The following is a 15,199-nucleotide window of genomic DNA, read 5'->3' as shown; positions in this document are numbered from 1 at the left end:
AATAGTTCTATGCATTTTCCTTGACTTAGAATAACATAATCTGAAAAGAAAATCTGGTGTAACTTTGTGTTATGTTTATGCGATTACTGTAAACTAAACTTTAAAGAAAACGTTGTGCAAGTCCTTAAACTGCATTTCATATTTTCTGGTATAACAGGCGAAACAATGTCTAAAGACAGAAATGTTTCTTTCAGTTTCTGTGCAGTGCTGGAAGGAAGTGAGAATGATATGAGGTTTGTGTACTGTGCTTCCTGTATCTGCTACATGCTCGATAACTGGTCAGGCATGGATATGAAGAAAGCAATAGACTACATTAGAAGAAGTATGGTGAGTGTTCACAAAATATTGCTTCTTCCTATACTTTAAGGCTTACAGCTTTTTTATTAACTGTGGCTAAAAACAATCTCTATGAAAACTGTATTACGGTAATTTCTTTATTTTTTCTTCCTTTGCTAGTGAGTTGAGAATTACAAAGTACATTGGATTTTTGCATTTGTATTTTCATTAAAATGTGTGCTAGCAAGATGGTTTTATTTGGTGTGTTTATTCGCTGCAAATTAAATTTTAAATCCTCTTTGTTTAAAATAATAGAACAATTGAAAGCAAATTTTTGAAAACTGAGGTATAATGTTTGTATAACTTAGAAAAAATGCATAAAGCACTTTTGAAAAGAGTACCAATAAAATACTCACATTTCATTGAGCTGTAGTACTGCTTTTTAAAAGATACACAGATTCAAATAAACTAATTATTAACATCAGTTCATGCTTAAGTGTTTTCAGTCATGCACTTCATAATTTATTTATTAGATACTTGGAATGAAAAAAAATATTCATGAGTATGTACACATTTTTTTTTCTGTGTCTGTGCAAATTGTCTTCATATTTGATTGGAGTAAAGGAGCTTTCCATTTTTTTCATTCCGTTTCACTGATTTAATTGAGTTACATTTTCAAAGATAGAAATACAATTTTTTAAGGAATTTGAGCAAGCATGAAAATTGCAATTCCCTGAGTGTGAGTAAGCACACATTAAACTATTGTGATCTACAAAGAAGACACAAATTTATGATGATACACAACTTCTGTTGTAAATGAGTATTTTCAGTAATTGCTGCCAGCAGCAAGACTGTAAAATTTATGTGAGAAACAAGTTTAAAAAAAAAATTCAAAATCTTCTGCTTCAGACCAAATTGTTTTTTATTTGTTGCTTAATTTTAAAGGAGGTAGTTCGATGTCGTAGTATTTCTTACTGTACACCTCAAGAAGCTTTCTGGAACACTGCCATAGTCCTGGACAGATTGAGATGATCAAGGCCAGGGCTCAGTCATACAAGAATATGGACCTGCAGTCCATTCACGTGCTAGTAGCACCTTTTATCCCATTTTCCCCTCTGTTTCCCCTTACTTGTTCTTACCCAACACTTTTGATATTTCCCTTTCCTACCACTGGCCTTTTCCCTTGCCATCCTGTAGTAGGCTACGCTCACCTCTGCATTCCCCAGGACAGTTAGTTACACAAGGAGTAATAAGCTGCAGCTTGAATTTGTATCAAATATTAGTCTTTTTAGTTGCTTCAGCTTGCAGAAACTACTCAAAACCAGGAATACAATTTTAATGTAGCTTCCATGTGTTCTTCTGTTTGCTTTTTCCTTCTCAATGTCAGCTTTAAAGCAGATGCACAAAATAATCCTTAGGTAATTTCTAAAGCTAGGATAGTCCTGTAGCCATTCTTCAGTTCAGACTATGGGAGTCATTAATGGTTTATCAAGGTGTCCTGTACCTACTAGCCACTGTTTTAGAGAAAATGTGAAAATTTCATAGCACCTGGAGGATGTGGGGAGAAGATTTTTGCTGCTTTGTGTCTGATCAGATACTGATCCATTCATTAATTGAGCAGTTTATGTAGAATATGTAGGACCTATGTAATTCAAAATATACCTCATTGGTATTTGGTCAGAGATAATTCATTAAGTATTCTATAAACTCTTGTTCCACTTCCTTTTTATGAATAATTTCCTATATGATCCTTTGTTTCTTTTCAAGTAAAATGATTTAATGGATTTTTAGGGAAGAAGGATTACTGTTCTGATATATACATGTGTTTCTAGATTGTTCATGACAGATGTGAACTATGATATTCTTGGTGCTTTGTCAGTCTCAAGTTTCTTCTTTTGTTGCACTTAAGAGAGTGATTTTTCACCACTGTAACAGTAGTTTTTTACAGTAATATTTTGTAGGCCCATTTAAGTTTATTCTAATGCATGTTACATCTTCTTCTTGCTTGTGGTTCCCTTCTCATTTTTTTAAGCCTGATATATTTGCGTCTTGCTAAAATATTGCTTGGACTTGAGTATTCTACACACAGTAGTACCTTGCATTTTGCCTCTTTTTTAATGTTAAACTACTCTTGGATTAGAGTCAGATTACTTAATTTTGTTTTTATTATTTATCCATTTTTTTTTCTTTTTATACCTGCATTACATGCTTTTTTTCTTTGTGGCAAAGATATGCTTACCCTTTTTCAGGTTTCTAACATATATCACAACTAAAATTAATTCCATTACATTAATTCCATTACATTGAGACAGGGCTGATTTGTTAACTGTGTTATGCCAAGAACTTTCAGAGGTTCATATTTTTTCAGGTTAAATTATGGCAATGATCTGATGATAATTTTGCTGATAAATTAAGAAATTGCTATGTCTATCCAAGTGCTGTGATTCTAAAGTAACTGCTTTGTGGGATTTTTTTTTTCTTCAGTCTTACGATAATGGCCTGGCACAGGGAGCTGGACTGGAATCTCATGGTAAGAATGTCAAAGTGTTCTACACCTTTCAGAGCAGTATTGAAAATGCCTCAGAGGGTGCAGAATATGCCATGCCTTTCCTTCTTTTGATTTTTAAGGAAGCGGTGTGAGGAGGAGCAAATCCAAAACATGCCTCCAAATATCACATCTTCTTCCTTTAGATCTAGCTTAATATCTGAACAGACAGTCTCTAAATCACCTCCATTAATCTTACCACAGGAGTGTTTTGTTGAAAGGTGCTGCTTGTAATTCTCAGCTGTTGGCTGACAGAGCAAACTTTTTCCACATGTGCCATTGTTACTCTGAGGATTTTATCTGCAAGAGATTTTGTGCAGTGTAACTACTCATCATTTCCAATTTCAACAGCTTAGGTAAAACCTAGAAACATTTCCTCAGATACAGCATCTGTTATGGGTTCAGATATTAAAGCAACAGTTAATATTTTTAAGGAGTTGGTAGATCCTAAGCTGGGCATCCCCAGGAGACCGCTATTTTTAAGCAAAATGTTTCTATGCCATGAAGTAGCAGCCTGCTTGAGACAGAAGAGCTTTTGACTTTTAGGTGACTGACACTAAATTTAGTGCTGTGGTCTATTTGACAAGGTGGTGATTGGTCAAAGGTTGGACTCTGTGATCCTGGAGGTCTTTTCCAACCTAAACGATTTTATGATCCTATCAAATGTTTGCTATCTGTATCCTTAGTGTTGAGCTTTGATAGGATTTTATCTGTTTTCTTCTTGCTGGATCATAAAGCTGAAAAATTTAAATTACATGCCTAGGTATTAAAACAACTGGTTAACTAACTTTCTGTAGAATGTTAGTGATAACAAATAGCAGTACTTCAGCACTGCATTTCAGCATCAGAATGAAAATAAGCTTAGAGCTCCTAGGGTCTTCCAGCACCAGGATATTTTAAGGAGTATTTGGGGCTCAGGTCATCTGCCGGCAGCTTGCTTGTGGTCTTTCCCAGCCTCTGATTTTATCCTGTCAGTTATTAGACTCAAACTTTAATGGGCTTTAAAATTGATGACTAGTCTACACAAAGAACATGAGTTTATCTTTTTGATTGTGCAAAATTTCCTTGACAGCCAAAAAAATCCTTAGAAGCACAATTTTTATGTACTACAACCATGAGAGTCCAGGAGACTTTTCACTGTATTAACTGTGTGCTTTTTTTTTTAGTAATTTTAATTTGATTTTTTTTTCTCCTTCTGCTCACCAGACACTTCTGTCTGTTTATATCCTCTGAAGGATTGTGTCTGAGGCTAGTTTTGGCATCTCTGCTTCAGTCTGATTGCTGGCATTCCAATAACTTTCTTTTTTAAGTTACGAATGAAGAAATATTTCTGTTGCAATGCTATTTACTTATTTCTGGACTGCTATGTAATGTAAATTATGCAGTGTTGAGAGAAAAAACGCCTTTTAAGAAAATGAGCTGGTTTGTTTCTGCAAGACCTGGGGAGGGATTTCTTTCCCCCTCCTTTGACATACCTGCTGAACTACAGTGTTCTTATTTATTTGGATTTTAGACTTAAAAATAACTTGTTTGTACTTTTAAAAGTCCATTGATTTAATTTCTAATGACTTAGTTAAAATTCTGACTGAGATCATGCAGGCTTCAGAATATCTGTGTATCAAAGCGTTGCAAACCCTGCTCTCTCTTCACAGGTGGCTCTACATTTTGTGGTATTGCATCACTGTGTTTGATGGGCAAACTGGAGGAAGTTTTTTCAGAAAAAGAACTGAACAGAATAAGAAGGTGGTGTATAATGAGGCAACAGAACGGCTACCATGGACGACCCAACAAACCTGTGGACACTTGCTATTCCTTTTGGGTGGGAGCAACACTGAAGGTAGAGTACAGAACAGCTGTAGGGATCATTATTGACTTGTTTTGATTTCATTAAGCACTATTTTCTTTGCTGGAAAGAATTAGGTATTTGACATAAGTGCACCAATATGCATCAATGACTATAAATGTCTTTCATGTTTCAAAAAATGCAGGAAATTGAGGTTTACCAGTTTAGTGCTGTCTATGCTGTCACTAGTTATCTCAAAAACAGGCACTATATTCGAGTGTTAAAAGTATACTATGACCTAGTTAAAGACTTAGTACTAAGACTTATATTACTGTTACAGTCTAATTCCTTTTCAGCTCTTGAACATATTCCAATATACAAATTTTGAGAAAAACCGAAATTACATCCTGTCAACTCAAGATCGCCTTGTTGGTGGATTTGCCAAGTGGCCAGACAGCCATCCAGGTAAAATAATTTCTCAAAATTTTAGTGAGTTCTAAGAAATACATTCCAGCAGACATCTGAGAGGTATAAGGGAAACTACACTCTTCAATTAAAAACAAACAAAAAAACAAAACAAAACAAAACAAAACAAAACAAAAAAAAAAAAAAAAAACAAACACAAATCCCAAATCAAACCAACAACAACCTCAAAAAAAACCCCCTCAAAATATAATAAAATACAATTCTTGAAGTGGAAAGAGGGAGTTGAAGCTTTTCCTTGTTCAGCCACAGAGGAAGTCAGCTGTTGTTGTTTAAATAGTATCACTGCGCATTTAGTATGTGTTTACTGTTCTGCCTAAAAGGAATATTGTGTTTTAGGTATCCTTGTAAATTGAGTTCAGTATATCAAAACATTTGTTTCTTCAGTAAATTAATCATTTAAGCTTATTCAGAAGTCATTGATATTTGTAAAAACAGTCAAAGTTTACACAGTTATGCACTATGATTTACAATTACTTGAGTTATGGTTATGTGAGTATGTCTGAAAGTTAGTTATTATGCTTTTGGAAGTGGATTATTTGAAGTAGTGAAAAAAACTCAAAAGGATGCTAAAATCTTTTAATTTTAGGAGCTGTTAGAATACAATTAAGGTATTTCAAACTTGTGAAAACAAAGCTTGTGCCAGTATTGTTTGCCCATGGCATTTTGTACAGGGAAGATGAACAGTCTTTAAACTGATCAAATAAGATAAAAATTCACTCATAATAAAGGAAGAGTCTGTTTAGAATCTGTGCCCTGATATTTAATCCTTTCTTAATTTCATTTTGAACAGTTCAGAATTTTTCAAGGTGAACCCACACTGAAAATACACTGCTTCTGATAGATTTGCATCTGCCTCTTCCCTGAAAACCAGTTCAGGATTTCTGAGGAATTTAGATGTATTTACTCCTCATCATATTAATTTAAGAGTATCATTTGGAGGGAGTATTTTGGTATATCTTAATGAAACATTTACGTTTCGAGTTAGAGATTAGAAAAGTCTGTTTCAAATACCCATCATGTGTGAAGTGCCTTAACCTGTCTTAAACTTAAATTCTTTTTATGACAAGGTTGTCCCCCTAGATGACCAAGGGAAGCCAGTTGATGTAATCTGATGCTTCCAGTACAGTTCCTTATGGATCCTTCTGGACAACCTGTCCAGTACATGGCTGGGTAAACACATCATGGGATGGGTGAGAAACTGGTTCACACATTGGGCAAAAAGGGCTGTAGTGCATCACATCAGACTGGTGATCTGTCACTAGAAGGTATCCAAAGGGATCCATCCTTGACCCTGTGCTCCTCAACATCTTCATTAATGACTTGGATGCAGCACTGAAAGAATACTAAGTAAGTTCACAAACAGCACTAAATTGGGAGTAGCTGTTGACTCCCTTGAGGGCAGAGAAGTCTTGCAGAGAGACCTTGACGAATTAGAGGGATGGTCAATTACCAACTGTATGAAGTTTAACAAGGGCAAGTCCTGGATGTATGGATAGACTGGGAAACAAGAGGCTGGAGAAGACTGCTGCAGAAAGGGCTCTGAGAGTCCTGGTCAATGGCAAGTTGAACATGAGCCAGCAGTGCCCTGGCAGCAAGAAGAACCATCTGTGTCCTGGGGTGCATCAGGCACAGCATCACAGCCGGGCAGGGGAGGGGATTGTCCTGCTCTGCTCTGCTCTGGGGCAGTCTCACTTCCAGTGCTGGGGGCAGTTTTGGGGCCACAATACAAAGAAGACACTGAGCTGTTAGAGAGTGTCCAAGGGAGGGCCATGAGGATGGTGAAGGGCCCTGAGGGGAAGTGTGTGAGGAGTGGCTGAGGTCACTTGGTCTGTTCAGCCTGGAGAGGAGGAGACTGAGGGGAGACCTCACTGCAGGTGCAGCTTCTTGTGAGGGGAAGAGGAGGGGCAGGCACTGATCTGTTCTCTGTGGTGACAGTGACTGGACCTGAGAGAATAGCCTGAAGTTGCATCAGGGGAGGTTTAGGTTAGATATTGGGAAAAGGTTCCCACCCACCCAGAAGGTGGTTGTGCTCTGTAACAGGCTCCTCAGAAAAGTGGTCATAGCACCACCCTGAAAGAGTTAAAGAAATTTTTGAACAATGCTCTTGGGCACATGGTGTAACTCTTGGGATCCTATGCAGAGGCAGGAATCAGATTTTGGTCACCTTTGTGGGGTCTTTCAAACTCAGGGTATTTCATTATTCTATGATTCTGTCTTTTTGTATAGTTGTGACTGTTTGAGATAAAATTTAAGAAAGGCAAGACAAATATTAATTGTTCTTCTTTGTTGTGTGTGTGTGCGTTTGTGTAATTTCCAGGCTTACTGTAGCCTTTTTCCTCAGGAAGATGGTGGCATAAGTCTGTGGTCATGTTTTGAAGAAAAAAGTAAAAAATTAGTGCAGTTCTGATATGAAGAAGGACTATAAATGGAACATTGCAAAGATTGTGCTTTCATTGTTGTAGATACACAGCTTTGCTTCGTGCAAGCTCAGTGTCATATCTGAAAGGCAAACTGTCTTTCCATCATGTCTACACTACAAAGATTCCTAAGACTTAATCAGAACTAGATTTTAACTTCTGTGCCTCCTACCTTATTAAAACTCTGTTTAAATTTGGGGACTCAAGCTGTCTTTGCTGTGCAGTAATGTTTTTAGGAAAGAGGCTACAAATTTCAGAAGACAGCCAGCTGTTTGTGATAATCTATGTGTTATATGGACTTGCAATGTTAAAAAGTAACTCTTTCCAGCTGAGTATTCAAGGAAATATAATTTTGTAGACTTGTTGTACTAGCGGACATCAAAACATGTTGTGGAGGCCACTAGCATTATTTAACACAGAACTGATAGGAGAGGAAGAAGCAGCCTCAGGTTCCACCAGAGGAAGTGTAGATTGGATAGTAGGAAAAATTTCTTCATCAGAAGGATTGTAAAATATTGGAACAGACTACTCGAGGCAGTGCTTGAATCACCATCCCTAGAGATATGATACAACACTTAGGGACATGGTTCAGTGCTGGTCTTGGTTAAGGACTGGACTCTGATCTTAAAGGTCTTTTCCGTCCTAAATGACTCTGTGGTCGTTTTAGTGAAATACTAAATTATTCACACCTCCACAGAGTGCTACCTGTTGAGATTTTGCAAGGGATACATGAAATTCCATCGTCTTTTGATATTTCGCCTGTGATTTCATGGGCAGATAATCCAATCTGATAGCTTGCTGCTACCCAGAGGAGGCAGACTCAGCAAGGTGTAACCCTGGTGTACATCAGCAGCAGCATGGAACAGGAGAGTTAAGAGTATCCCATTTTGGTGACAGGTATCTCTTAATCAAGCTGCATGAATTCCTGTCCTTGGGATAATCTCTCAGGAAAAAGGGAAGCTAGGCAAAGTAATGGTTTCTTCAGTTTCTCTAAGTTTTGCTGTTGGCAGTTATTGGCACTAATTTTGTTGTTTCAGTAGTTAACTGCTCATAAAATAACCAGCCAAAAACGCTTACAAGAAAAAAAAATTGCATTCTGGACTGGTTATTTTTAGATACCCAAGTCCTTTTGCTTTTTGGCTATGGCACGCAGAAAAAATAAAGTAGTGCACAAGTTGTTATAAAAGAACCTGGACTTCAGTTGATGCTGGTAGCTTTGGGCAGAAATGTTTTCCTTCTGTCAAAATTCAAGTTTAAAATACAGCACCTGATTATTTGTTTTCCTTGCTGTAATTACTCTGAGGTGTTTGAATATGGGAACACTTTGCTGTTACAGCCTGAAATAATTTTATTTTTTCTTTTCTGTTCCTCTTTCAGATGCTTTACATGCCTACTTTGGAATCTGTGGTTTGTCATTAATTGGAGAATCTGGTATTTGCAAAGTTCATCCTGCCCTGAATGTAAGCACAAGAGCATCAGAGCGTCTTCACCACCTTCATCAGATCTGGAAAACACGGACTTTAAACTGCGTTCAGATGACACACACTTCTCTACATGACTGATTTAGACTTGAATTTAGTTCTGGTAGCATAAGTGTAGCCCAGGGTCAAAAGCCATGTATAACCAATGTGCTCTTTTAAGTGCTGGAGTCATACAATCAGATCTGTGTTGCTGGCATCACTTTGATAGGGAGTTGCCTTCAGCAGATTATTCTGCGTTGTGAAAAGGGGAATATTTTGATTATATAGGAATTTGTCACCGCAGACTGTAAATGGCTTTTCAGATGGCTTTACTTCTAAGAAATCCCTTGAGGCATTTAAATTTCATTTTAATTTTATTTTTTTAAATTCGTGCATACTGTGTCAAAATATATAATGGGGAAGTATTTTCAAAATTGTTTACATATCATACAGTATAGCACAGAGCATTAAAGTTCTTTATAATCTTACTGTTCGACATATTTTTGGGTAAAGAATCTCTCATATTAAGTCTCAGTTAAAAGTTACCTATTATCATCAACTTTCAGATTCCATAAACTTTGTTTTTCACAAGCAAATTACTTAAATAGAAATAAAATTATTTTATTCAATATACTGGACTTTTAAAGTTGTGTGGCCTTGCTAAATGGATTTCATAATTCTTCTGAGTAGGGTTTACACAGATGTAGTGGATTGTTAGCCAGACAAAGATTTTTCATCTGAAATAGTTTCTTCATGTGAAGTTCACTAAGAGTGTGGTATATTGATGTGCATCAATAAGAGATATTCAATAAGAGATATTCAACCTAGTCTTTTGGAAGCATGCCTGTATACAAGAGTAGCATTAGAACATGCTTCCAAAGACACATCTTTGCAATATATTAAAGTTGTTCAAATTAGAATAATGATGAACATTCTCAGCTTCTTTAGTGCTTTACTAGTGCCTTACTTTGTATGCTTGAAGTGCTGTGCAGGGTTGAAGCAAGTAACTTTGCAGCTGATGTGTTTGTGGCAGGTCAGTTTGTGCATTCAGTAGACACCACAACATCTTTCTACTTGCCAGTCATTAACAGCACTTTTTTCTTCCTAAAGGTTCCAAAGACAGCTGAAGACTTCTTAAAACAGATTAGGTGCACCGTTTGCCACTGCTGAGCCCAAAGAGACAGGATGTAGACCACTTTGGCCAGCAAAAAGAACTTTGGGGATAAACATGTTTGGGGATTCCTGTTTTGCAATGCAGGGCAAGTGAAAAGGGTAGTGTAGTTGTACCCCTAGCACACTCAGAGAGGTCCAATAGGTATCTTTAGGCTACCAGAACAATCCTGTTGTCCAAACCTGTAGCAGCCTTCCTACCTAAATAAATAGGTTTTATTTCTATAGCAGATTAATTTACCTACCTGCAGCATTGGGAGCATAACTAGTGATAGTGATCTGCTTGGAAAAGCAGAGGAGGAGCAGGGTAAGGTGTGTGATCTAGACATGTCCCAGTAGAGACTTTACTTGAAGGAGGAGAGGAAATAGTTGGAAAAACTGAGAAGTTCAGAGGGGTTGGAACCAAGAGAACTGTGAGGCTAGTAGTGGAGAGGAGGAATGAGGTGCTTGAGTTGGACTGTTGCAGAGTAAGAGAGATGAAAACTGGGAGATACTGAGGCTGGAGGCAAGAGCAAAAAATGTGGAGTAATAATGGAACCAAACTGGTGGAAAGGATTTGAGCTGCCTAGGGTAAGATTAGGGAGTAAAAGATACTGACTCAAGGAACATGAAGGAGCTAAGTGGGGAGGATAGAGCTTGGGAATTGGTTTTATTGGCCACATGCTGAGATAATCACAAATCCAGCCACAAGTAAAAAGAACTAGAAAGCTTTTTAAAGAAAGGATCTCTCTGGCAGGGGGCTCACTACAGCAGTTCCTGTGGCAATCCCATTTTCCTGGATGGGCTTAATGGGATGTTGGTCAGCAAAGGCTGAAGTAACTCACCTGAGCAGAAGTCTCTTAGGTCATGGGAGTCTACCTAGATAAAAACACATTGAAAAGCAAACAAAAAAAAGCAACAATCTTGAAGTAAAAATTGATCAAAAAAGTGCGATATTTTCTTGTCTTTACATCAGATGGTGACCACGAGTTGACTTCATGGTAGGGTAGGATGGATTTCTGGAACACAGTGTAGTCACAATGCAGATGAGGTGTAATTGTAGCTATCCATCCCCACCACTGCTTCTCTGCCTTGCTGGTGAACTGTCTTTGAGTTTTTTAGTGTTTACTGCATACCCTGGTAGAGGGAGTGGCTTTGAATTTCAGAACAGTTGAATAATGGGTTCTTAGTCCCTGCTGGGAAACAGCCTAAATATTCATTCTTACTTAGGTTCGTGAGAAATGTTGTATTTGATTATTGTGAGGCAAATCCATACTTGCAAAATCCTAAACTATGATTCCTGAGTTTCCCTTCGTGTGACCAGAGTCTCATCTGTGAGGGACATCAGGGTCCCTCAGCACAAAATATGGGGGTAACAGTGAAAAATCATATTACGTGGGCAAGAAAAAATCTCATGGCAAGTAATTTGATAGTTTTCTGCCTCAGAAATCAGGTAACATTTCTTGCTATGTTTTCTGTATCTGTAAGCTACCCTGGGTTCTTTATGTGGATTTTGCATTTCTTATCTCCTTGGCCCCCAGTCATTCTACAACATCTTTTCAGGCTGCATGTTGACAGCAGAGCTAGCCTTTCCTAAAGGGTTGCACGAGGCATACTTGTTTCTTATTAACTCCCAAAGTTTGATGAAGGCAGGAAAATATCTGCTTTCACCTCATACTGAGTATCTAATTACTTTAATTCTTTTGAAATCTCTAATCTTTTTTAGGTTAACAAAAATCTGTACTAATAACCAACTCTGCATTCATGATTTGCCATTCTAGATGTCCCAATTGATGTCAGGCAAAAAAAATGATGAACATTGAATGTTCCTGTGTAGCAGACATCTGGATTCTGACTGTATTGAATTGCCTCTCTGATTTTTGTTGTTTATTGTGTCTTCTGACTAGAAAAATGTTAAGTGATAAATCAGTGGACAGGAGTTTCACAGAAGTCCATAACCTAAAATCACTTTTAAAGGGGATACATCAAAATGGAGCTAAAACTTAAATGTGAACTATGAAGTTTAAATGTAGCTAGAAAAAAAATATGATGTGATTATTACCTACCTCTGATAATTTTGTGTTAACCACAGCTTTACATTGCTGAGACTGAATCTACATAAGAAATTAATGCATTAAATGGCTTTGCCATGTGCTTGAGGATGTAAAATCTCTTAGCTATCAGTCTGACAAATGTGAGTGCCTCTATCCTATGTGAAACACTCCCAAACTCTATGTGTGGCCCAGGTTTCTCTTGCAGAAAAACAGCTTTAAAATGGTATGTTGAACAAAGGAAGTCAAATGTATTTTTTCCATAGGATCTGAGGACTGGGGATTTAAACATTGTCACATTAGGGCTTTCAGGCCCACTTGATTTGTACATAGCTGCTGGTGGATATGATAACACCATTTTGAGAGGCTGCTTCCAAGCATGTTTGTATTTATGAATTTTCATATTGAGAACTGTTTTTACTAAATGGAACAATCATCATCACTGAAAAAAACTAGCAAGTAAACTGGATATTGCAGAAATATCTGAAATATGTATGCTGAAGCACATATTAGGAGTACCTTGCTCTATGTCCTATTGGCCAAGGTAAAAGACAAACTGAGAGGAGCTTAAGAAGCTGCACCAAAAGTGCTTTCTCCATGGATGCCGGTATAAAAAAATAAATACTCTCTAGAAACTGTCATGTTTCCTAAAAAATACATTTCAACTTTGTGCCGAGTGAGCCATTCAGTATGGGGTTGCCTAATATAGAAGGGAGGAAACAGTGATCTCCAAAGTCAAAGCCTTTTATGGACAGCCCATTTCCTGGCATTTTGGAGAAACCCTGCTATCAGTGGCCCTATGGAGGTCAAAGAGATGTAAGGACATGCATGAGAAGCAGAGAGACCCTAGGTAAGAAGATGCTATTGCTGCAACTAAATATGAGACATCTCCAAAATTCATCTGTTGAATGAGATTACTGGTTTACATTGATGTTAAATACTGTGGTGGTTCTGAAAAGCTCTTTTTTTGCTGTTGCAAGAAGAGACCACTTAAGTTTTTCTCACTTCAGATGACATTGGGTGAAAAAGAAGATAGTCTCAAGATCTTTATACTAAATGGTTATTAAATTACTCCACTGAGTGGTTACAATGTGTTGTAGATTTACACTTTCCGTTCACCATTTTTAAGCTTTTGTGTTCCTGGTTTCTATTTGCCTGATTAGTTTCTGAGTTTAATAAAAATCAATGAACTGTTGGGAAACTGAGGGAAAACTGTAATTTTTTTTGAATTGTAGCTCTTGTCATGTCTTTTTTTTCCAAGTTATTTGTTCTGGGTGTGGACCTGTCTTCCCAAGGGCACAGAGAATGACAGCCTCCAAAGGTTTTCAAGCTGAACCCACCAAAGGCAGCAAACCGTGACACTACTGCCTTATTTTGAGGCACTGGAAAAGTGCCTTGTTTGATAACTACATTGTGAGAACACAGAATCACAGAATGGTTTGGGTTGGAAGGGACCTTAACAATCATCGGTTTCAACTCCTTTGCCATGGGCAGGGAGAACTCCCTCCACATCAGGTTGCTCAAAGCCCAGTCCAGCGTGGATTTGAACACTTCCAGGGATGGGGCATCCACAGCTCCTCTGGGCAAACTTTTTCCCAGTGCCTCGCCCACCCGCACAGTGGAGAATTTTTTCTTAATATCTACTCTCGGTTTTAATCCATTCCCCCTTGTCCTGTTACTACATGCCCTTCTAAAAAGTTCCTCTTTTAGTCGAGTCCCTTCAAGTACTGGAAAGTGCTATAGGTCTCCCTGGAGCCTTCTCCTTCCCAGGTCAAATCTCCTCTCAGCTTGTCTTCACAGGAGGGATGTTCCAGCCCTCCAGCTGTCTTCATGGCCTCTTCTGGATGCATTCCAAAAGGTCCATGTCCTTACATTGAGGATCCCAGACATGGATGCAGCACTCCAAATAGGATCTCACCAGAGCAGAGCAGAGGGGCAGAATCCCCTCCCTCCCCTGCTGCCCACCCTGCTTTGGGTGCAGCCCAGGACACCTTTGGCTTTCTGGGCTGTGAGTGCTCATGGCTGGGTCATGTCCAGCCTCTCATCCACCAGAGCCCCCAGTCCTTCTCACAGGCTGCTCTCAGTCCATTCATTACCTGGCCTATACCGCTGTCTGCAGGACTTTGCACTTGGCTGTGCTGAACGCCACGAGGTTTGCACAAGCCCCCTTCTCAAGCCTGTCCAGGTCCCTCTGTATGTCATCCCTTCCCTCTGGTTTGTGGACAGCACCAAGCAGCTCAGAGCCATTGGCACACTTGCTGAGGGTGCACTCATTCCCACTGTCCCTGCTGCCCACAAGGTTGTGTAACAGTGCCAGTCCTAATACCAACCCCTGCGCAAGGCTGCTTACCTTTGGCCTCTGCCACAACTGTTCTGAGTGAGACCATACAGCCCATTCCTTATCCATCGAGGAGTCCACCCTCTCCAGTTTAGTGCAAGGATGTCATATGGGACAGTGCAAAGGCTTTGCATATGATGTCAGTTGCCCTTTCCACACCCCTCAGTGTAGAAGGCCATTTTAGAAGGCCACCAAAGCTGTCAAGCACTATTTGCCCTTAGTGAAGCCATGGTGGCTTCTTATTTTCCAAGTGTCTTAGCATAATTTCTAGGAGGAGTTGCTCCATGAGCTTGCCTTCCACCAAGGCTTCACTATCACTGGAAAACAAGTAGGATTCTGAGGAAGAATATGGTCCTGACTTGCAGTAAGTAGAGAAAGTTCATTGAGGAAAATAAAATCTGCATGATAGCAATCTGCATGCTTCACTTTGAGAATTAAAGATGTTCAGGAAAGAGCTTTCAACTTGCCACATATGTTGCTTATATTAAATTCACAAATGCAAAGAGGGAGATATGAATGCAGCAGCTGTATTTTGACAATTTTAGTCTGCTTGTGAAAGTGGTTTGCCTGTTAACTCTCAACAGCGATGATAACCAGGCCCTAGTATGAGGACCAGGAGCTGCTCTGTTGCATTGAGTCTGGCTGGGTTCATTCTCCCTTAGCAGCCCTCACAGTGCTGTGCTTTGCACTGGTA

General features: G+C 38.7%; 1 protein-coding gene across 1 annotated transcript in view; it reads left to right on the top strand.

Moving 5' to 3' along the window:
* The window catches only part of PGGT1B (protein geranylgeranyltransferase type I subunit beta), a 34,338-nt gene extending 20,970 nt beyond the window's left edge, over window positions 1-13,368 (top strand). Inside the window, exons 5-9 of the mRNA XM_063421607.1 lie at window positions 195-327; window positions 2,761-2,806; window positions 4,474-4,658; window positions 4,961-5,069; window positions 8,885-13,368. Of these exons, the coding sequence (XP_063277677.1) occupies window positions 195-327; window positions 2,761-2,806; window positions 4,474-4,658; window positions 4,961-5,069; window positions 8,885-9,069 (658 nt within the window). The 3' untranslated portion in view covers window positions 9,070-13,368. The remainder of the gene's footprint in view (window positions 1-194; window positions 328-2,760; window positions 2,807-4,473; window positions 4,659-4,960; window positions 5,070-8,884) is intronic.
* Window positions 13,369-15,199: the final 1,831 nt, after the last annotated feature.

This window comes from Prinia subflava, chromosome Z (assembly GCF_021018805.1).
Source record: "Prinia subflava isolate CZ2003 ecotype Zambia chromosome Z, Cam_Psub_1.2, whole genome shotgun sequence".
Lineage (NCBI taxonomy): Eukaryota > Metazoa > Chordata > Aves > Passeriformes > Cisticolidae > Prinia > Prinia subflava.
This window is presented reverse-complemented; position numbering and strand designations above follow the sequence as displayed.